This window comes from Staurois parvus, unplaced genomic scaffold (genome assembly GCF_062004578.1).
Source record: "Staurois parvus isolate SC_StPar_1 unplaced genomic scaffold, SC_StPar_1.0 ptg000097l, whole genome shotgun sequence".
Classification (NCBI taxonomy): domain Eukaryota; kingdom Metazoa; phylum Chordata; class Amphibia; order Anura; family Ranidae; genus Staurois; species Staurois parvus.
In genome coordinates, this window is record NW_028317893.1 from 8,042,332 (window position 1) to 8,066,068 (window position 23,737).

The 23,737-nt window shown below is 38.9% G+C and overlaps 1 protein-coding gene across 2 annotated transcripts in view; it reads left to right on the plus strand.

Annotated features, from left to right (window-relative positions):
* The window catches only part of MC5R (melanocortin 5 receptor), a 51,318-nt gene extending 29,610 nt beyond the window's left edge, over nucleotides 1–21,708 (plus strand). For both annotated transcript variants that reach the window (XM_089671074.1, XM_089671075.1), the window contains exon 2: nucleotides 20,589–21,708. In XM_089671074.1, coding sequence (XP_089527200.1) covers nucleotides 20,702–21,679 — 978 coding nt within the window. In that variant the 5' untranslated portion in view covers nucleotides 20,589–20,701 and the 3' untranslated portion in view covers nucleotides 21,680–21,708. The remainder of the gene's footprint in view (nucleotides 1–20,588) is intronic.
* The last annotated feature ends 2,029 nt before the right edge of the window (nucleotides 21,709–23,737 follow it).

The following is a 23,737-nucleotide window of genomic DNA, read 5'->3' on the forward strand; positions in this document are numbered from 1 at the left end:
CTGCACGTGAAGAACCTCTGACTCTTTCTTTAAGTCCTCCTGGTATGATGACCTAAAGGAAGATTTTATTGGCAGCTACGGCAATAGAGGGATTGAGGATGTAGTGCTTGGGTTTCCTTGACACTGTGGTGATTGTGTGCAGTAAACTGGACCACAATAGTAAAGAAAAGCTGTCAACAGAGTGATGTCTGGGTTAAAATGTTAAGTAGACTAGGATGGAATATAATCAACAGTTGGAAGTATGCTGAAACAGAGCTGAAAGGCTAATCAATGGTGGAATGATATGTAACAAGTAATCTAATCCCAGGGAAATAGAAGCAGATAAAAATAAATACTGCTTGGAAGATTTATTAAAGTTGGAGCACGTGCATGATAGCCCATCAGTTTCTAACTTCAGCTTATTCAATTAAGCTTTGACATCAAAACCACAAAGCTGATTGGTTTCTATGCAGAGCTACACCAGATTTTGCATGCTTCAGCTTTAGTAAATCCAGCCCAATGTGTCAGTGGTTCTGACTAAATTGTCTGTAGAGATGCGATAACTGTATGTATTGGCTAGAGTCGGGTAAAATTCAACCTTGCTATTTCAGGTCTGGTTCAGTATACTTTCAACTGTTGATTATATTCCATTTTAGTCCAATTAGCATCTCAAATCAGATATCATGGTGTGGACACCTTTATTTTACTATATTTTTCTATATTTTGGCAAATGCTGTACCTCACTGCTATTAGTTTTTGCCTGTATATCAGAAGTGTTTTTAAGAGTATCTACATTGCAGCTATCATAATATTTTTTAACAATTTAATATTCTCTAAGCTCTGTGCAATAAACTTGGGCCAAAAGAGTGTGCAGTGATGTGCCACTAACAATGGGCAGTTTTGTTGGTGACGCTGATTACCATCCAAAACAATTAAAAGACCCTAAAAAAATAAAACTATACCTCCCTCCCAAAAAAAAAAAAAAAAATTGAAATTGAAATTCTAGCCCTCCCCTCAAAAAATGGTTCCCCAAATCCATTTTGTATTTTTTTTCTATAAACACCTAGAAGAAAGACAAAAAAAATTCCCAAAAAGGTAGTCCAAAAAAGAGTGTTGGGTCTATTTTTTGTCAATATAATGTGTGTGTGTGTGTGCGTAGGGTTTTCACTCCATTCTCTGTAGACCACAACACTGCAATTCACTGTAATATAGCAGTGGGAATATATGCCACTGTATAGCTCTGCAAGTAGTGCACTAGCACTGTATACTAGCACTAACAGGGGTTAGACAACTAAATGGAAACACTACATAGTTTACAGGTGTGAAAGTGATGACATGTTTCGCGTTCGCGTTGGAAGTGATGTAACATTCTTTTGCTTCCACTGTGTGATGCGACACCTACCTAACAGGTGGGACACTTCACTTTGAGTGTGCTGCTAGTAATACAAAATCATGTCAGAGATTCCTGAGCTTCAAAGAGGGCAAATTGTTGGTGCTTGCTTAGCTGGTGTCTCTATGACTGAAGTTGCCACTTTATGAGGTACAGTATCAAAGGTTGTGACCGCACATACAGTTTCCGGGAAAACTTCCTACAATAAGCATAGACGCCATTGACATGGTCAACTCACTAAAATATACAGGGGAATAATACAATATATAGTAAGCGCTCTCAATGATTCTAGCAGCTGAACATTAAAGGAAAACGCATAAAAAGTCCCCAAAATTCATATATAAACAAATGCAGCGCTTAAAAGGAACATTAAAATAATGAACATTAAAATGATGATGAAACACAGTCCGATAAAGGTGCTACTTGATTCCCAGTGCAAATGGTAGAAATACACACTAACCAGAGAGCGTAAAGTAATACGCATGTGAGCATATATCCTGAAGGTCCCCCTCTCCTTTCTGGTCTGGACAAGGAAGTAGCTGGGAAAAATGGAGATCCTACGCCCTCATGTGGTGAAAGAAAGGTCCAGCAGGTCAGAGAAGAATCAATCAAGATCAGCCTCCTCCTTCTCAGGAACTGACACAGGGATCACTTAGGGCTGTAGGGGTTAAAAAGCTCCTCACAGGAGACATAGGAAGCACTCATAGTGTAGTAGGTAGAAATTTTATTATAAACACTAGTGCACAATAGAACATAGTAGTGCCAAGTATGAGCAAACACACTGACCCCTTGAAAATAAAGGTGGCCGCCGGGCCTCCACGTGGCACCGGCGGCTTAGTGTCAATGGCGTCCTGGGCTCCATCTGACGCGTTTCGTGCGCACGCACTTCTTCAGAGGTAGAGCATGTCTTCATGGAACTGAGACTGAGCTCTGCAGTCACTTTTGCAGCAGTTGTTTTCTTATTCCGGGTCACAGTCCTGCACAATGTCCTTTTTGTCTTTTTCCATCTTTTGCCCATGTCGACCGTGCTCATGCTTCTCAGACAATGTTTTCTGGGAAACTGTATATGCCATCATAACCTTTAATACTGTACCCCGTAAATAAATTGGCAATATCAGTCACAGAGGTATCAACTAAGCGGGTACCAACAGTTTGCTCTCTTTGAGAGCTGATTCACACATGTTCAGTGCAGATTGAAGCTCAAGTTTCACAGCTAATTGATAAAGTAGTTGTTCAGCGGTTCATGTCAGGTTTACATCAGGTTCAGGACAGGATCAGGTCAGGATTTGATTCTATTCACACATATGTGGTCTAGAAATAGTTGCCATATAAGTCAATAGCCTGTAACCCACATCTGAACGGAATCGCACTGCTCAGAAATTGGACAGCAGTCTCTTTCAATCTGCACTGCCAGTGCACCAGACATATGTGAACAGGCACCATAGGAAGCAATGTTATTTCATGTCATGTGGATTGGATGTGGTTCAAACCTCATCCAATCCGTATATATTTGAACAGGCACTGAAGCTCAGTAAGCTTTGACACGACTCAATATTATTAGCAGCACACGCAGTGAATGAAGAAAGTGAGCCTTCTCACCTGTCAGCTAGGTGTCTCATCACACAGTGGAAAGAATGTTACATAATTTACGCTTTCAACATAAAACATGTAGTCACTTTCACACCTGAAAATCATGTAATATTTTCATTTTTTTGTCTAACTCCTGTAGCTCTCCCTGAAATCACTGTCAGATGTCCTCCAGTACTCCAAGTCCAAAAAACAGTGATGAAAGGCTGATGGGAAAGTTTGACTTAAGCCTGGTACACATGGGTCGAATATCAGCCGGTATCGACCAGTTCAACAGAAACCAGCTGAAATTTGGCCTATGTGTACAGCAGCCTGTCCAACAAAAGCCAGCCAAACGTCCAACTTCTGGGCATGCTAGAAAAACATCTGCTGGTCACCATTTGATCAGTGCTCGCAGTCAATGGCTGAAAGCGCTGACCGGTGTGTTCTGGCAAGGGGGGGGTGGGGGCAGTCCACCTGTCAGAACACAGTAGCTCAGAAGGGAGATCACTGTACTAGTATCACATAATTTCCGCTTTCCGACTGCCCTATAGCAGAAATACTATAGTGTATATATACGTGATTTAGCATTTCCGGGTAGGGGGTGGTGCGCCCTACCGGCGCCACCAGCTGTCAGTCACCGGGTCCCAGCCGCTGATTACCAGCCGGTACCCGGTGATTACCGAGCATCTCTGATGGGCAGGAAGACTGTTTTGTTTACAAACAGTCTTCCTCCCTGTCAGCTCGGGCACAGTGCTCGGGATGGCTGTGCACAGTACAGCCATCTCGATGAGTGTGCTTACAGTGAAGCACACACCCCCCCACCCCCTAGTAAAACACTGTCTACATATACTTAACCCTTTGATCACCCCTCATGTAAACCCATTCCTGCCCAGTGCCATTAGTACAGTGTCAGTGCTTTTTTTTTAGCACTGATCACTGTATAGGTGTCACTGGGGATGTCAATGACACAAGTTAGTTCCCCCCCCAGTGTCAGAATGTCCACCTCAGTCCCGCTGAAAGTCACTGATCGCCACCATTACTAGTAGAAAAAAAAAGATCCCAGTATCTATACCGCCATTTTGTAAATGCTATAACTTTCACGTAAACCAATTAATTTACACATATTGGGATTTTTTTTTAGCAAAGACATGTTGCAGAATACATTTTGGCCTACATTTAGGACAGTTGATCTTTAAATTTTTGTTTACTGGACTTATCGTCATATGTCGTCCTCCCACTCTAACCGCGCATGCGCGGCTCCATGAGTGCACAGATCAGTAGTGCGCTGTGTCCCTCGGACACAGCAGATCATCGATCAACGGAAAGAGCCGAAGATGTCGGCTCAGTCATGTGATCAGCTGTGTCCAATCTCAGCTGATCGCATGTAAATAGGGAAATGCCGGTTATCGGTATTTCTTTCCTCACGAGCTGTCACGCTGACAGCTCGAGAGAAGAGGAGAGCCGGTAATCGGCATCCTCGGAGGGGACATGTACACAGATCATCAGGGAACTGATGATCAGTGTGCCTTGATGATCAGTGTAGTCCCAGCAATGCCAGCTGTCAGTGCTCATCAATGCCACCTGCCAGTGCCCATCAGTGCCACATATCAGTGCCTATCAGTGCACATCAATGCCACATATCAGTGTCCATCTGAGCTGCCTGTCAGTGACATCTATCAATGCCAGTTAGTGCCACCTATCAGTGCTGCCGATCAGTGCCACCTATCAGTGCCATTCAGCTCCTCCGATCAGTGCCAGTCAGTGCCGCCTGTCAGTGCGCATCAGTGCTGCCTATCATTGCCCGTCAGTGCTGTCTATCAGTGCCGTCTATCAGTGCCGCCTATCAGTGCCATATATGATTGCTGCCTTTCAGTGCCTATCAGTGATGCCTGTCAATGCCCATCAGTGCCACCTACTAGTGCCTCCTCATCAGTGCCCATAAGTCAGCCTATCAGTGCCCATCACTGCAGCCTCATTAGCTTACATCGGTGAAGGAGAAAAATCACTTATTTACAAAATGTTATAATTTAAAACTAAGAAAAAACTTTTTTTTCAAAATTTTCAATTGTTTTTGGTTTGTTTAGCAAAAAACCCAGAGGTGATTAAATACCACCAAAAGAAAGCTCTGTTTGTCTCAAAAAAAGATACAAAATTCATATGGGCACAGTGTTGCATGACCGCGCAATTGTCATTCAAAGTGCAACAGCGCTGAAAGCTGAAAACTGGTCTGGACAGGAAGGGAGTATAAGTGCCCTGTAGGCAAGTGGCTAATAGCAAAAAGTCCAAAATATTGTTTTTTTCTCAAAATTGTCGGTCTTTTTTTTCCTTACAGCGCAAAAAATAAAAAACGCACAGGTGATCAAATCCCACCAAAAGAAAGCTCAATTAATGGGAAAAAAGGACATAAATTTAATTTGGGTGCCGCGTTGCATGACCGTGCAATTGTCAGTTAAATTAACGCAGTGCCGTAACACAAATAATGGCCTGGTTAGGAAGGGGAGTAAATCCTCAGGAGGACAAGTGGTTAATACAGAGTCCTCCTCGCAAGCTCCTTAGCTTTTTATCATTCAGCCTGCTTGGCCTGAATGGCAGGCACTATACATGAAACCACCACAGTTCACAGTATATGCAATAAACAGTGGGGATTCACTTTTACCGCTCAGATGAACAATATCATAAGATCGCCGTTTAAATGAACTGATATTTGTTGCAAACATAACGCAGCAGTGAACCCAAATCTCATACCTACTCAAAAGTAAATTAAAAAAAGATGGAAAAGCAGATTGAGGTAACTCCTTGAGTATCTTAAAGGCGTACAGAAGCAAATCCAAGCAACACAAAAGCAAGCCATTTTCATGTAAAAGCACTTGAAGGCTGACTGCAATGATCTTGCTTCTAAGTCTGTTGCCCAAGAACATCCCCACCAAAAGCTGGGCAAACAAATCAGGTTGGAGGGAGCTTCCAGAAAGAAAGGACTCTTATATAAAGAAGGAATAGAAAGGGACTATTCTGGTTGCTAAGTAAGAGAATAAAATGGGTTGATATAGGGAGATGAGGGGAAAGAGTTTAATTGAAAAGGAAGCCAAGAAAATACTGCGATATAAATTTAATAGTGTAATAAATATATATATATAAATGCTCACCGCATGCTGTTACCTACTATCCAGCAGACCTACCAGCAATCCTGCATCACTGCATGGCCAGGTAACCTTTCCCTATGCAATCCAAAACTTAATAATAATTTTTTTTGGTTGTAGTTACACTTAAAAAATGTACCTGTTTCAACTTACATACAAATTCAACTTTAGGCCTGGTTCACATCTATGTGGTTTTTAGTGCTTTCTGCAGAAATGCACTACAGTCCATTTAACACAGTTTCCCGTGGGACACGTTTACATGTATGCATTTTCAGTGTTGCATTTTTGGATAGGGTCAGGAACAGGGCCGGACTGACAACTCATGGGGCCCCCGGGCAATAGGGGATCATGGGACCCCATGTCCTTCCGAAACTCAAAAAAGCCTATGAAAAAGGTACCAGTTGCATCTCATGGGGCCCCCTACTGCCCTGGGCCTCGGGTAGTGCCCGAGTTTCCAAATGGTCAGTCCGCCCCTGTATGTATATATTTATACACAGTATATATCATTCCTATTTGCTCAGCATATGAGCATTCTCTGCTTCCTGCTTTTAATTGTTCTGCTTTACTCCTTCTCACAATGCACGTCTGCAAGTTGGCTAACTCTTCAGCTAATATCTCATCAATAGTTGTTAAGGAAAGGAGTACATTTGGAACCATTGAGGTCTTTGTTTACATGCTAATCTAAAAATCTGTATATTTAACCACTTGCCCTCCAGAGGATTGACCCCCCTTCCTGATCAGGCCATCATTACTTTAACTGACAATTGTGCTGTCATGCAACACCGCACCCAAATTAAATTTATGCCCTTTTTTCCCATAAATAGAGCTTTCTTTTGGTGGTATTTGATCGCCTGTGCATCTTTTACTTTTTGCTCTATAAATAAAAAAATACCAACAGTTTTGAGAAAAAAAACAATATTTTTGACTTTTTGCTATAAAACATATCCAATAAAAATATTAAAAAATTCACATTTGTCATAGATTTAGGCAAAAATGTATTCTGCTAAAAAAAATTCCAATAGGTGTAAATTAATTCGATTGTGTGACAGTTATAGAGTTTACAAATGGCAGTATATATACTGGAATTTTTTTTTTTACTAGTAATGGCGGTGATCAGCGACATATAGCGGGACTGCGGGACTGCAGTGGGCATTCTGACACTGGGTGGGAACTGACTAACTGCCACTGACATTAATACAGTGACATTAATACAATGATCAGTGCTAATAAAAAGCACTGACACTGTACTAATCACACTGGGCAGGAAGGGGTTAACATCTGGGGCAATCAAAGGGTTAACTGTGTGCTGTGTGTGTTTTGCTATGGAGACATGCTGCTTTGTATTTCTCTGTTGTACAGTGAAATACAAAGCAGCATGTCCTTGCTGACAGAACAGAGACCTGTATTGTTTACACACAGATCTCTCTCCTGTCAGCTTTCCCTGAAGATCGCTGAGTGCCGGCCGGGACCCGGTGATTGACATCCCTAGCCATCAACAGTGGTAGGGCAGTGCATGCGTGAGCCCCCTACCCAGAAATGCAAATCATGTATATATACGTGATTTTGCGCAGCTAATCCAACCTGTAGCAGTACTTCTACTATAGGGTGGCAAGCAGCTATAATACTGCAGCATTTTTTAAATTTGGTCCAATAATACTTTATTAGAAAAATTAGAACATGTTACAATTTCAGTATATGACAAACAAAGCAGTATATAAAGCATCAACTTTAAAATTAAGATATTTGTCAAATGACTTATGATCAGCAAAAGGTCTTTAGTAGCATTTTTATGAAAGTACTGACCACCACTACAAATGCTTCACTTTTCTCCATATAAACCATGTCTTATGCATGTGGGGTCATCTTGATTTGTATCGTCTGTCTAAAAAAAAAGAAGCAAAGTCCGTATTATTGTTTTAAAATTAACTTTAAAAACCATACATTGATGTTCAGTGGTGTGCGTAAGTACTATATTTGTCTTAAACATGCCATATGGGACTCTTCATATAAAACATAGATAAAGCCCCACCTGCTCCCAACAGTAAGCTGTGTCCTCTATCATTCAAATGTCCGACATTTTGATATTTGCACATTTTTAAAGCTGAATGTCAAAGGGTTGACATAATGATAGAAAAGGCATGGTGGTGCTTAGGGTCTTGTACCATTAGCAATCCTATCATAGGTGGTAACTCAGCAGCAACAGGATTGCTAAAGACAGCACCTACCTGCTCCTTGCTGGCCAAAATACTGTAGAACTATGCTTTCCTGTGAGAAAGCAGTAATGGGAACACACCTTTTTTGGTTCTGCCAGCACAGGGCCAATGTCATAGGAACAGGTAAGTATTCTTTCTGCTCTATGGTGATCCTGTCACTGGTGAGTTGTTGCTGGTATTAGAAATGCTGATATGCATGGTCCTTAGTCTCTATTTGGTCTAAAATAAAATAAAATAGAAAGAATACAGTGATCTTTCGAAATTTGAATTTCGAAAAGAATAGAAAAGAATAAAATAGAATAGAAAAAAAATAAAGTAAAACAGGCTAGAATGGAATAACACAGAATAAAATAGAAAATAATATAATAAAATAAAAGAATAGAATAGACAATAATATAATAGATTAGAATAGAAAGAATATAACCGTCTTTCGAAATTCAAATTTCAATTAGTATAGAACCAGCTATTCTTCACAATGAATTCCGATCAATTCAATATTTTCATTTTGAATTTAATTCAAATACTTTGAATCCATTGGAAAAATCTGAATCTGGTTGAAAACGAATAAACAAAATGAAACTAAGCTAATTTTGTTATGAATGCAAGTAATAACGTAACGAATTGATCCGAAATTAAACAAATGTTTTTGTTCTGCACATCTAGTTTGGGATCTTTGCTACCATGTGTTCACAGCAAATCCTCTATGTTTAAGAACTCAGTAAATGAATGTGGGCATAAAATTCTTTGTAACTATGATTCACTGTGAATAAAAGGGGTATTTGGATAAGTCAACTCCCCAGTATAAAGAGAGAGGGCAAAGGAGGGAATGTGCAATGTGCTTTAGTTGTGATCAAGAAACAGTAGGGAGTGCTGCTGATGAGGGCATAAGGAGGGGTTAGTGTAGTGCTTGTAGATAATTATCTAATCTAATTTGACTTGAAAGGTGGTAGTGGGGGGGGGGTTTTGATAGAGTGGACTTTCCATTTTCATGGAAGGTTGAAAGGAACCACTTTAATGGAAGGTCCAACAAAGCGGTATTTTCTTATAAACATCACCTCTGTAAGGCCATTGTCGGAGCTACCACCATTAACCTATTTTAGTGTTTAGTGTTGTCAATTCCTAGGATGTCCTTCTTGCCTAAGGTAGTACCCAGTTTGCATTGCCATCCTTGCCCGTGTTTCTTTGAACAGTGCAGTGATGGCCTTACATAGAACAGTTAAAAATGCAAATAGAAATCAAAACAAATTAAAACAAATTTGCATGGCACTGCCAAAAACACAACATACGCCAACTACAGTCTATGAAAGTTGATGTCCTCTGGCATATATTTGATTGTTGAAGAAGATTTAAGGAAGGGCAGGCTGCCTATGGTTATTATGATTCTATGCTTAACTTTTTGCTGCCTTTCCCCCTAGCCATTACATTTCCCCCCCTATTCAATTGTTCCTGCCTACCCTTCCCCCTGAATTGTGGAAGGGCAGGCAGCCTAGAGCAGTAGGTGTTTCCCCCTGTATCTATGCCTCCAAAGACCTGACTATAATTAAATAAAAAAAAAAATAACATAACGCCTGCTCCATTTCTTTCTTATTCTCCTCACTGCCAGCACCCCCACCTGCCTTCTACCAATGTGATTAGCAATTATGGGCCTTCCTGTGAGTGCTGCTTGCTGCTGGGTCTGGCAGATATGGTTTAAAAAACTTCATATCAGATCAGAGGATCCAAGATACATTGGTCATCTGAGGGGATCCTGCCACCATCAGGAAATGGGGCAAAGCAGTTGTTTTACAGCACCTCCTGAAAGTGGCACATTTTGTGCTGCCTCTGAGATGGTGGTAGTAGATTAACCTTGCATTAGGAATCTTACACAGTGGCCACCCAATAGTAGTCCCTCTTCTTGATGACAAAATTATTCAGTCATTTGAGCAAAAAAGACCCCTTTCACCAAAACTTGTCTGCAGTAGATGACCCAGAGCAACACCAAAAGTTTCCCCACCCATGTTCATCTCTAGAAATGTGGAAGAGATGAAACCCAAAGTTTTCTTCTATCTGTTTGTGGAGTACTGATTCACATTATGTACATTTGTGTGTATTTCTAACTTTGGGCACATCCATGTTGTCTGAGTTCATATCTTGTTACTGCTATTCACACTTTTACACTTGTTTATTGACAACACATGTGGGTTGTTTGGCCTTATGCAGTTTCTGTTGTTGCTATTTTATTAATTTTCATTTGAAACATTTTGTCATGATGTTACCCTAGCGCATCACTTGTTGTTTTATTATTATGTTATGCTACAATATATGGTTGGTCCACTCCTGCCTGGTGCTTACCATGTGCACTGGCAGCAACCTAGTAAGTGCTAACAATATGCTTTGCTTTTTTTCTACTTTTTCTGCATTTTATGTTTTTATGCAGGAGCCATTTCTTTATAGTTAATTTAATTTTAACTAGGATGCAGTGCATGTTATGTTTTGTTGTTTTGGTGGACTATCCTGTTTCTTTCCTTATTATTTGTTATCTTTCTTTGACCTCCACCTGGCATGTGTCTTTTTTACCATGTGATGTCACCACTATGTGGTGTTGTTGGTGGATGGGACTTTAGGTTCATTAGTCTGTTTGCCTACATGCTTTCGTGTCTTGGGAAAGATGGGCTGAGCTCCATCAAAACATTGATAATAAAATGTTTTTGCTTTGATTAAAATGGTTCTAAAACCTACAATTTTTTACCTTAATGTATTCCTTGCATTGAGATAAAATTTGTTTAGGCATCAGTATGCCCCTTCACCAAACTCCCCTACCCCTTTTATATACCTGAGCCCTCATTCAGTCCAGCGCTGCACATGCCTGCAGATGTCAGGAGTCTGCAGCTGATATGACCAGTTCTGTGTGCTTCACAGAGCCCCTGAGCAGCAGTAACTCTTTAGGCTGTCAACACATCGGCCTTTATTGGGTCTTATTTTTGGCGGCGTCAACAAATGGGGAACAGCTGAGCATGTGCAGAGCAGAGTGAAACAGTGTATTACTGAATTTTAAACAGTATAGACACTTATTTTTAATGTTTTATATAGCTATACCTGTAAAGGGGCCAACCTGAAGTGATCCAGCGGGACTTTCTGACTAAAGTTCCACTTTAATATCTGCTGTAAGATCTGGGAGTGCCTATATATAGCAGTAATATAGGTGGAGTGCACAATGGTGATCAATCACAGTGCATAGCAATCAGGCCCTCCCAAAGGCCATATATAGAAACAAGAAAATTAGATTGCTGAACATAAAAACATAGCATTAATCTCTCTACAGAGCTCTAATATGTGCCTTACTGCATAAGAGCTAAAGCTTTGCTGTAAGCAGACCTATAGTTCCGACTCAGCAAGTGGACCTTGGAAGAGAGACCGCTGCCCTCACACAGGGCAAGGGTCCTACCCTGCAGCATCCTGGTAGGGGTAAGATTTTCTAGTCAGAATGTGGCTACTTTCAAAAGAAAACAACTGTGAGACTTTCTACACTTTTTGTTTGGATGCATTGTGATTATATTTAGCCAAATTAAACTGAAAGTTCAATTCAGCTTTAAGGCTCCATGTGCGCTACCATTTTTTTTTTTTAAGCTCAAAAAAAGCTGGGAAAAACGATGAATAAAAAACTCTGGTAATGTTTTTTTTTAGTAGGGTTTTAGTAGTGTTTTGGAAGTGTTCAGTAGCATTTAGGAGTGTTTAGGAGCATTAGTGTTTTATTAGTGCTTTTGCAGTATATGTAGAGGGTAAAAAAAAGCTAGAAAAAAAGCTGTTAGTACTGTTTTACTGTTCAGTGTTTTTTTTTGTGCTGGAAAAACGCTACATAAAAACTCTGCTCTTAGATGCTGGAGCTCAAAAAATGCTAATAGCCTAAAGTAGTGAGCATGGGCACATAGGATAATACTATTTAACTTCTAGGAGCAGAAGAAATATGCTGATAATAGCTTCTAAGAGCTTAAAAAATACTAAAACGTTAGTGTGCATGGAGCCTAAGTTTTTCTTCGAGTCTACTGGGGTAGCTACTATTGTATTCAAGATAGGTATATCAAGCATTCTGGCTAACTAGAAACAAACAGAACTTTCCAGGAGGAGTTGATACATCATCGATGGTAAGTGGATATAGTGTGCAATAGGAAACATCTTGTGTTATGGATTGATATTGGGACAGTGCCTCTTTAAGATCTAAGTCCATAGACAACAAAGATAATTTTAAAATTCCCACTTCACCATCCACCTATAACCTCACATATTATCTCAGTTCAATAGTATTCATCTTTGATTTGTAAATGCTATGTGATGCCAGAATAAATGGACCTTGATGAGTATAAGGGCTTTAATCTACATAAAAGTTTGCTTGATAGTGCCACCTTACTTTTGATGTTTACCAGCTTCCACTTCATTATTCATATTACTGGCCGCTAAAATCCACTGAACCAGGAAGGTCCTATTTATCTCTATTGCTAAATGTTGCTTAAATGTAAAGAGATAAGAAGATAATCACCATGAAATGGCATAACATAGCTAATTGATATGCTTCAGTTAGTACAAACAGCCTAGATGTAGTTTTAAAAAGATGTGGACGCAGTATAAAGTGCAGCAACTGCAATTTCTTGAGTATTATGGAAAATTAAAATATGAGCTCATGCAGGTTTTTATCATTGGTATATACTATGCTTCATTACTTTAATTGAAGTGTGAAGCCTGATTTCCATATGCAGCAAAGAAAATATGCATTTATTAGAGGGTAAATAAAATAACCACCAGGTAGAAAGTATTCATTACTATGTAGAAGACAACTTTTAATATGGCTATAAATGTTAAAGACACATGAGGTATTAGCTTGAGAAATGGAGCAAAACATATTAAAAAGAGATGCAGATTTATAATAATATATTTAAAATGCATTTGTTACAATGTTAAAATGCAGTAGGTTGTCATACATATTAGGGATAAGTCATTTTTTTTGTAATTAGATTACAGATCCCGTTGCTCTTTATGATGGCTACTGTACTTGGACACCAACATTTTTTGCACCCTATTTTAAAGCCCAACTCCAGCCAAGTCTTCTTCTTTGTTTTGCATAGAAGTGCAAAGTGTAAGAATCTGTGTTCTGTGCTGGCAGTGTCCCCATCTGGGAGTTTCTCCATCAATTCCTGTCTATTTGATAGTTGTCAGTCAGACCAGGATGTGTGAGAATTTCCCCAGTGGCAACACAGACAGAAATAGAAACCTTTGTTAGTCATGTTTCTAAAGCTTACAATGCCATCTTTGAGGGATTTTCTCTTTCTTTCTAGGTAATGAGTGTCATAACAGAAAGGTGTGGTAGAGGGTTTGGGAATTGCTTCATCAAGTTAAAACCCACCAATGTTCTCACCATTTTGTCTGGAAGTGAGCTTTAAGGTTATGTCCATAGGGTGACGATTGTTGAGTAGTATTAAAAAACGTGTAAAGTCCTGCATGCTGTCTGACACTTTGCATGGTTCAATGAACAGAAATGATAAATTACATTTTCTATCAACATCAAACAACTATTTTTGACTAATGTAACTAGTGGAAGCCTGCTGAAATAATGTTCCAGCAAGTTGGTATTTTTTTTAGATATTTGTTACCAATGCTATCAATCTCATGTAAATGAATAGCTATGGATTGCAGGTAATCCTAACCACTTAAAACAATGGCGTAGACAGACAAGGTTCTGATTTGTCTAGCATGGCTAGTTGTAACAGGTGTTTCTGCATCAGAGTCTGTTAAAATGAGAGTAAAGTTGATACATTGTAGTTAGCTGCAGTCCATGGAATTGATAGCATGAGTATGTAGAATATAGCAACTCCTCACATGACAGCGCTCAAACACCCAAAACAAAAAATGGATTAATCAGTAAAATACAGCAAATTTGAACAATACCTTAGTCAATAATCTTCTATACTCTCTTCCACCAAGTAAAATCAAGCGTGTGAAAAGAGCATAAGAACAGTCCACCAATAAATGTCCCCTTATATACAGTTGTGCTCACCCTGGCAGAAATTGTAAAATGTTGGCATTTATATTGAAATATGATTGATCATGCCACAAAATGTTCTTTTATTGAAGGATGATGATCATATGAAGCCATTTATTATCAAATAGTTGTTTAGCTCCTTTTTAAATCATAATGATAACAGAAATCACCCAAAGGGCCATGATCAAAAGTTTACATACCCTGGAATGTTTGGCCTTGGTACATACACACAAGGTGACACACGGTTAAAATGCCAATTAGAGGTTAATGTCCCACATCTGAGGCTTTTTAAATTGCAATTAGTGTCAGTATATAAATAGTCCAAGAGTTTGATAGCTCTTACGAGGAAGCACTGACTAGGCTAGATACTGAGCCATGGGGATCAGCAAAGAACTGTCAAAAGTCCTGCGTAACAAGGTAATGGAACTTAATAAAGATGGAAAAGGACATCAAAAGATCATGGTCATTTGGGTGATTTCTGTTATCATTATGATTTAAAAAGGAGCCAAACAACTATTTGATAATAAATGGCTTCATATGATCATCATCCTTCAATAAAAGAGCATTTTTTGGCATGATCAGTCATATTTTCAATACCAATGCCAAAATTTCACAAATTCTTCCAGGGTATGCAAACTTTTTAGCACAACAGTGTGTGTGTGTGTGTATATATATATATATATATATATATATATATATATATAAATCAAGGTCCATTATAAATAAATTTCCTCTTCATATTTTCCATTCTAAGCACCACAATGTGATCCGTGAGCCACTTTCCCCTCCAGACACCTCACTCACCAGATACAAGTGCTTGTCGAGCATGGACACATCATTGCCCAATGGTCCCTTGATCCTTAATATTTATTTTATTTTATTTCAGATACTTATATAGTGCCATCAATTTACGCAGTGCTTTACATATATATATTGTACATTCACATCAGTCCCTAACCCTCAAGGGGCGTACAGTCTAAGGTCCCTAACTCACATCTATACATAGACATACTAGGGCCAATTTAGACAGGATTCAATTAACCTACCAGCATGTCTTTGGAGTGTGGAAGAAAACCGGAGTACCCGGAGGAAACCCACGCAGGCACAGGGAGAACATGCAAACACCAAGCAGGTGGTGCCGTGGCTGGGATTCTAACCAACGACTCGAGTGCTGCCAGGTGAAAGTGCTAACCATTTAGCCACTGTGCTGCCCTGTAATCCCCTTGATGGTCTTAAGTGGTCACTGAAGCACAAAGGAAGAAAAACAAATGAGCCACATAGCTTGATCCCATTTCAAAAATGTATTATATAACCAATCCCCCATTAAAATTTACACTCACGTGTATAAATAAAGGTTTAACACATAGAATGATGACATTAACAGTTTGCCGCGTCACTTTTGGGTGGCTGACGATCGTCCCTTCCAGATGGCTTTCTGATGTCATGTATAGTCATGCTCTGATGTTTCATCATCATGGCTTTCCTGAGGGTGTGACTTTTGGAGTTATTATTTAGTCCATGGAATTAACTAAGCTTCCTGCACAATTAAAATAGGACAGGAAACTGTCAGAAGTGGAGTGCATCACCTCCTCACTTGATCCAGTGCTGTCCCCACCTGTAGTGGCTCTTTCCCCTCTGCCTGCTATTACAGCCTTTTCTGAGGCACTGGCTTCTGCTGCTGTCATTCAAATTCTGTGGGAAGGGATCAGGGGCAAGGCTGAACCGTGCTGTGTGTGTGTCAATAGAAGCACACAACCCAGCTTGAGAGTGAGCAGGCTTGCCACCATAGGAAACTGCTTTCTAAGGGTGTGTCCTGAGAGGAGGAGAAGCCTAAAGCATTGGCAGGGGACCCCAGAAGAGGAGGTTCTGGGCTACTCTGTGCAATACTACTGCACATAGCAGGTAAGTATAACATGTTTGTTATTTAAAATAAAAACCGGAGCCTTTACAAATTCTTTAAATACATTTGTAAATAATTGCATTGCTTGGTTTCAATAGATTATTTTTTCTTTCATGATAAACAGACAAATCACAGAAACAGCACTTTTTTCTATCAAGATCAACAAGTATTTTCTGAAAATGTTACTACTGTGAAAAAAAAGGAAACCAAATGTGGGCACCACATCCAAAGACTGCAGTATATAAATATTTGGGGTTTAGATAAACCTTATAGAAATCCTTTTCAACAGAATCTTCACTCTAAAACAACAGAAAAAAAATGTTGTACATTATGCCTCCTGTAGTCTGTAAGTCAGCTAACCATTATAGGTACTCTTACAATTGTTTAAATTGTTTAAATATTATTAGCAGCTATGCTACCTTGAATACGTTTTTTGTTTTATATTTACTAGTGCTTGATCTATACAAGAATTTAAAGTGTTGTAAGTTTTACCTGTTGTTATCTATTTATTGCTATTGATGTACAATTATAGATAGCACCGAATTTACAGCCTGCTGTTTGTCATCCTTTGCTTAGCTAAATCTCAGGCTGAACTGTCTGGTACAGAATGAGTCACTGCTGGTGAATCATCTACTTCTGTGTGTGAACAAAAGGCTTTATAGCTAAGTGAGTCTGGAAACCTTCCAGGGATGACACCTGTTTTCCAGTGACAACTAACTTTAGAGAAGTCTCATCTAACTTCCTGTTGTGTGTATGGGATAGGAAGTAAAGAGAAATCTTCCAATGGGATTCAAACAATGAACAAACCAAAAACAAACCATTCCCTACTCCAGCCATTCTAACCAGGATTCTATGGAACCCTAAGGTTGCTCCAGAGGTTGCTAGGGGTTCCTTGAGCTGTGGCTGATGGACCTCCCATTTGATGGTGGCTTCATATTCCCAGGGTCAATGTCACTTGGTTGCATGAATCCAATAATCTTTTTGGCTGTCTGTTTGGGTGGCATTCTAATCACCAATGCAAGAGTTTTATTCTTCCTGCTGATCACCAATGTAAGGCGCATTTTTTTCACTGACCACCAATGAATTTGATTTTAGCAAGGGTCCCCTAGACCTAAAAATTATTCAAAGTTTGAGAAAGGCAGTTTTACTCAATTTAAAACGAAAAACAACATATTTGGGAATTTAATATAATTTAATATGAACTATTTTAAATTCATCACCTGACACAAAATACAAAAATATAGTTTTTATTTTTTTACCTATCTATATTAAATAAATAGAGATATGTATAACACATTACATACACTATATTGCCAAAAGTATTGGGACACCCCTCCAAATCATTGGATTCAGGTGTTCCAATCACCTCCATGGCCACAGGTTTATACATTAAAGCACCTAGGCATGCAGACTGCTTCTACAAACATTTGTGAAAGAATGGGTCACTCTCAGGAGCTCAATGAATTCAAGCGTGGTATCGTGATAGGTTTCCACCTGTGCAATAAGTTAATCCATGACATTTCCTTGCTACTATATATTCCACATTCAACTGTTAGTTGTAATATAACAAAGTGGAAGCAACTGGAAACAACAGCAACTCAGCCACCAAGCGATAGGCCACGTAAAATGATAGAGCGGGGTTAGTGCATGCTGAAGCGCATAGTGTGCAGAAGTCGCCAACTGTCTGCAGAGTCAATAGCTAATTACCTCCAAACTTTATGTGGCCTTCAGAATAGCACAACAACAGTGTGTAGAGCGCTTCATGAAATGGGTTTCCATGGCCAAGCAGCTGCATCCAAGCCTTACATCACCAAGTGCAATGCAAAGCATCAGATGCAGTGGCATAAAGCACGCCACCACTGGACTCTAGAGCAGTAGAGACATGTTCTCTGGAGTGACAAATCACGCTTCTCTGGCAATCCAATGGATGTGGCTGGGGTTGGCAGTTGCCAGGAGAATGATACTTTCCTGACTGCATTGTGCCAAGTGTAAAGTTTGGTGGAGGGGGGATTATGGTGTGGGGTTGCCTTTCAGGGGTTGGGCTTGGCACTTTAGTTCCAGTGAATAGAACTCAAGGTGTCAACATACCAAGACATTTTGGACAATTTAATGCTCCCAACTTTGTGGGAACAGTTTGGGGATGGCCCCTTCCTGTTCCAACATGACTGTGCACCAGTGCATAAAGCAATGTCCATAAAGACATGGATGAGCGAGTTTGGGATGGAGGAAGTTGACTGGGCTGCACAGAGTCCTGACCTCAACCCAATAGAACACCTTAAGGATGAATTAGAGTGGAGACTGCGAGCCATGCCTTCTCATCTGACATCAGTGCCTGATCTCACAAATGAGCTTCTAGAAGAATGGTCAAACATTCCTATAGACACACTCCTAAACCTTGTGGATAGCCTTCCCAGAAGAGTTGAAGCTGTTATAGCTGCAAGGGGTGGACCAACTCAATATTGAACCCTACAGACTAAGACTGTGATGCCATTAAAGTTCATGTGCGTAAAGGCAGGCATCCCAATACTTTTGGCAATGTAGTGTATTTGACACTGGCACTGAGACACTGGCAATGTCTTAGATGGTAGATGTTTATAAACAGGGTTGCAGTGGTACAATGCACATTATATTTATCAATAGCTTACAGTGGGAAGTTAGTTACATGCAGAAAATATCATAACTTGTAAAACAATTGTGAATAAATTCTTCTACTTGCATAAGCTGTCATTCTGTTTGAAGTTTGGGGACTGGTTTTGTGAACAGTCTGTGGCTGAAAATTTCTAATATTAATGTGTTTTAATTACACATTATGCTTTAAAGAAAAATCAGTGAGCAGTGAATTAAAGTTACCTTTGATGTTATACATTTTGACATTTTTATTTCATTTACCACATAATTACACATATAAAAGGTACAGATAAATGTAGCTCTGTATTCATTAATCAATCATTATTTTTTTCAATGAAGCTGAAAAAATGATTTAACTCTTACCACTATAAAGCAGCATTTAGATTGGAAAAGGAAAGGACTGGAAGCTAGAAAAGTATGCTGCATGAAAATGTGCTGACAAGGAACATGCTGATAGGATAGGTGGGACTGAGCAGAAGGATGACCGAATCATAGAAGTCTACTGCTTCTATGTCACTGTCTATTCAGCGGCTTAGAATGCAGAGGTAACATCACTGTATTATCTAACTGTAAACTGTGTCATCTACCTGGCTGTGCTATGTGATGGGTTTGTGTGAACATCAGGACTGCATAGATAGAAAAATAAATCCTTACGCAGGTACAACAGCTTCCTTTTATATATTTTATATGTGTAATTAACAATCATTATACCTGTGGCTGTGAGCAGAGATCTGCAAAATATGACCTGCTAGCGATACCTGCAACATGGATTGAGAAACAGCAATCTAACATGGGGCAGTCATATATGGACCAAGAATATTGTATATTTATTTTTGGACCAGTTGGTAAAATTTGTTTAATGTATTTGGTAGGAGCCGTAATAATGAATACTTTGGGTATTTTTTCTGCCCTTATGACAGGGGTGAAGAAAAGGGACCCAATACCATTACTGCATCACAGGCTTTTATCTGGTTGAGGCAGAATGTTCTTGATAAAGGGCATGTTAGACCCCAAAATGTTCCTCCTCCTCTCTTTTTCCACCAGAGTCTGACTCTGCATTTCTTCTCATTACTCTGTTCTGGCTACTAAATTCCTGTATTTCTCAGTATCAGCTGTTATTTGACTAAGTGGTGCTCACTTTACCTATGCATATGCATCTATTCTTTTTGGATATAGTTTGAAATTAACAATGCAACAAACACTGTATTATGCTTGATGTGATATTAAATACCTGGATATTGTACCTATCAAATAATTGTGCATATATGCTGAAAACAACTTTATTGCAAAAGCATTTTTGTCATGTAGTGTGCCTATTCTGTATATTTAAAATGATTGCAATAGCAGGTTGATACACTTTGTTGGGGTTTAGGCAGCCTTCTAAATCTTTTGTTGTTGGTTGCTGATAATACCAGTGCACAGGTCTTTATTGCTAATTACAATTATCCAGAGATCGATCAAAATGCATTGTATAAAGGCTGTCTATGTTGCAAAAAACAAAGAGTGCTCTACGTGCCTCACTTGTAATTGTTGAATGATCAGATATGTTTGTGCATGGCCAGGCATACTCATGTTAGCCATGTGATTCATATGATTGTGCATGTTAAAAGGTACCTCAGAACTTTGTATTAAAATGTAATCTCTGATCACTATTAAAAAAGCAAAAAAAAAAAACCCACAAAATAATACTGTTACACCTTCATTTGTAACAAGATGCCATTGAAGAATCATGTTGATGTCTGTCTTTGTTCATTTTTGACAGTATACCTCAGCTCTCCTGACAATGGGACCAAAGCACAAAACTGGAGAATAACAGTCCAGGAAACTGGAAAAATCCAGAAAATAACAGGAAAGAACATTCACATTCTTGTAAGGATGAACATGTCCGTGCAGCATCGTATACTGGAACTTAATATAAGCAACTTAGATGGCAATAACACAGTGCCAACAAGCAAGACTAAGCTGTCTTCGTGTGATCAAGTGGTAATAGCTGCAGAAGTGTTTTTGACGCTTGGTATTCTAAGCCTCCTTGAAAACATCCTTGTGATTTTTGCCATTATCAAGAATAAGAATTTGCATTCCCCTATGTATTTTTTTGTATGTAGCTTAGCCGTAGCTGATATGTTGGTTAGCGTGTCTAATGCATGGGAAACAATCACAATAAACCTCATAAATAATAAACATCTTGTTATGGAAGATGCATTTGTACGTCATATAGATAATGTTTTTGATTCCATGATCTGTATATCAGTGGTGGCTTCTATGTGCAGTTTACTAGCCATAGCTATAGACCGCTATATCACCATTTTCTATGCTCTTCGGTACCACAACATCATGACTGTAAAAAGAGCTGGAGCCATTATTGCTTGTATATGGACATTCTGCACTGGCTGTGGAATTATATTTATTCTTTACTATGAATCAACGTATGTAATAATATGCCTCATTAGTATGTTTTTCACCATGCTCTTCCTCATGGTATCTTTATATATCCATATGTTCTTGTTGGCACGTACACATGTCAAGAGGATAGCTGCTCTGCCAGGCTATAATTCAGTCCACCAGAGAACAAGTATGAAAGGAGCCATCACTCTTACCATATTGATAGGAATATTTATTGTTTGCTGGGCTCCATTCTTTCTCCATCTCATTCTGATGATTTCATGTCCACAGAACCTTTACTGTGTCTGTTTTATGTCCCATTTTAATATGTATCTCATCCTTATTATGTGCAACTCTGTTATTGATCCTCTGATATATGCCTTCCGCAGTCAGGAAATGCGAAAGACATTCAAGGAAATCATTTGTTGCTGCAATATGAGAATTACTTGTGAATTACCTAGAAAATATTAATAAAATCCTTTGTAAATTCACACTCTTCAGATATTTTGCATCAGTGTCCTATTTTCATGAATATTGTTGCAAATTTTTTATCACTTGGGTGAGTGTTTAAAAGACCTATACAAAAGTAATTATCTTTTGGAAGTTGCTGAAAAGTCATGCTAAGAGCCCTGGTTTGGAAAACAAACTGATGATGTCCATTTATAAAAATCAGTACAAGCATAAATATACAAATATATTAACAAACTCTTGAAAATTAATTTCTATCACGAGCATATAGTTATCCAAGATTTCTTACTTCATTTTGGCTTGACCACACTTGAGTCATATCACCTAGTTCCCTAACTCAAATTCTAAGCTACCAGCAATAACACACATTTTTTCGATGTCCAGGCTGTTTCATAGTCATTTTAGTACATTTTGTACTGTAGCTTACAGTACAAAGGAAACACTAATTATTTTGCTGGTGCAAAAACATGGGATAAACATGACATGCTACTGGTCTCCTGAGGACTGCCTTGGGAAACATTGCTTTCATGATATTACTGTATCTTAACAGACCACATCCTGTACTAAATTCCATTTTCCAAGACATTCTACACAAACAAGGCTTCTGAGAACAGTTATATTCATCAGCCTGGTGGCAAAAATTCTTGTAGGAATATACTGTAGCTTATTATTGTTTGCTTTTTTATTGTATCTGAATACAATATCCAATGGAGCATCTTTACACAAAACATTCAGCCATTGAAAAATTACCCCTTTAACAAAAATAAGCATTATTTAATTGAGATGAAAAATAGGTATTCCAGCCCTGTAGGAAAGTGGACATTTCTCCCCATATCCAGCTGTACAAAGGTCAATGAAAATCAGGGCAGGACATTTTCTTTTAGGATAGTGTTGCAGCAACGTCAGTTGTGGTTGCATGTACAGGTGAAACTCGAAAAATTTGAATATCGTGCAAAAGTTTATTTATTTCAGTAGTGCAACTTAAAAGGTGAAACTAATATATGAGATAGACTCATTACATGCAAAGCAAGATAGTTCAAGCCGTGGTTTGTCATAATTGTGATGATTATGGCTTACTGCACCTCACTAGTGGTTGACAGCAGTGGGATCCAGTGGGTCCCACTGCTGTGTCTCAGCCAATGAGGAGAGAGAGAACCAGGAGAGCCAAGGCTCCCCTGCACAGCACTGGATTGAGATCGCATTCAGGTAGGTTTTGGGGGGGGGGCGTAGGTGGGAGCAGCACACAGTTATTTTTTTTACCTTCATGCATAGAATGAATGAAGGTAAAAAAACCTTCAGTCTTTACAATCACTTTACCAAGCTTATATAATAAAAAGTACAAGAAGCAAAGAAGAAACCTAGTAAAACATAATGCCTCAGAGTAAATTTTATTGAGGTCAGATCAGTACCGGATGGATTCTCAATAATGTGCATATACCAAACTTTGGTACATGCACTGTTTTATTTGAAAACCAGACATTTTTAATACTTCAGGTCAGGGACTCTCAGTGTGTTTGTACTGACTTAATAAAGTTGCTATGAATGATATTATCATCGTTCTGTGGCTGATTGTTTTTTTGCAGAGACAGTGGACAGAAGACAGATAGGCTCCCTTTAGCTGCCACCTGATACACGAGAAGTTTGGAATGAGGTGGATTAGTGGCACTTTGTCTAAAAACATTGTTAACTTAATTATTGTTACCAAAAATAGTTTTGTTGTACAGAGCATTCCTGGGTGTCAAATAAGGTATGTACGCCACATTGCTTATTCTTTTATTCATTCTTATATCCACCTACTGTTTACACTAATGTCTCAAGAACTGTAAATATAATAATTGTAAGCATGGTTCCCTGTGACCTAAAATTTGTTTCAAGGGTTCTTCCAGCCCCAAGACATTTCTGGCACTTTTTGTTCACATTTTAAAATCAGTATTTTTTGCTAGAACATGTCTTAGAACACCCATACATTATATGTTTTTGAAGCAGAGGCCCTAGAGAATACATTGGTGGTTTTTGCACTTTTTTATGTCACACGGTATTTGTACAGTGGTTTTTCAAATT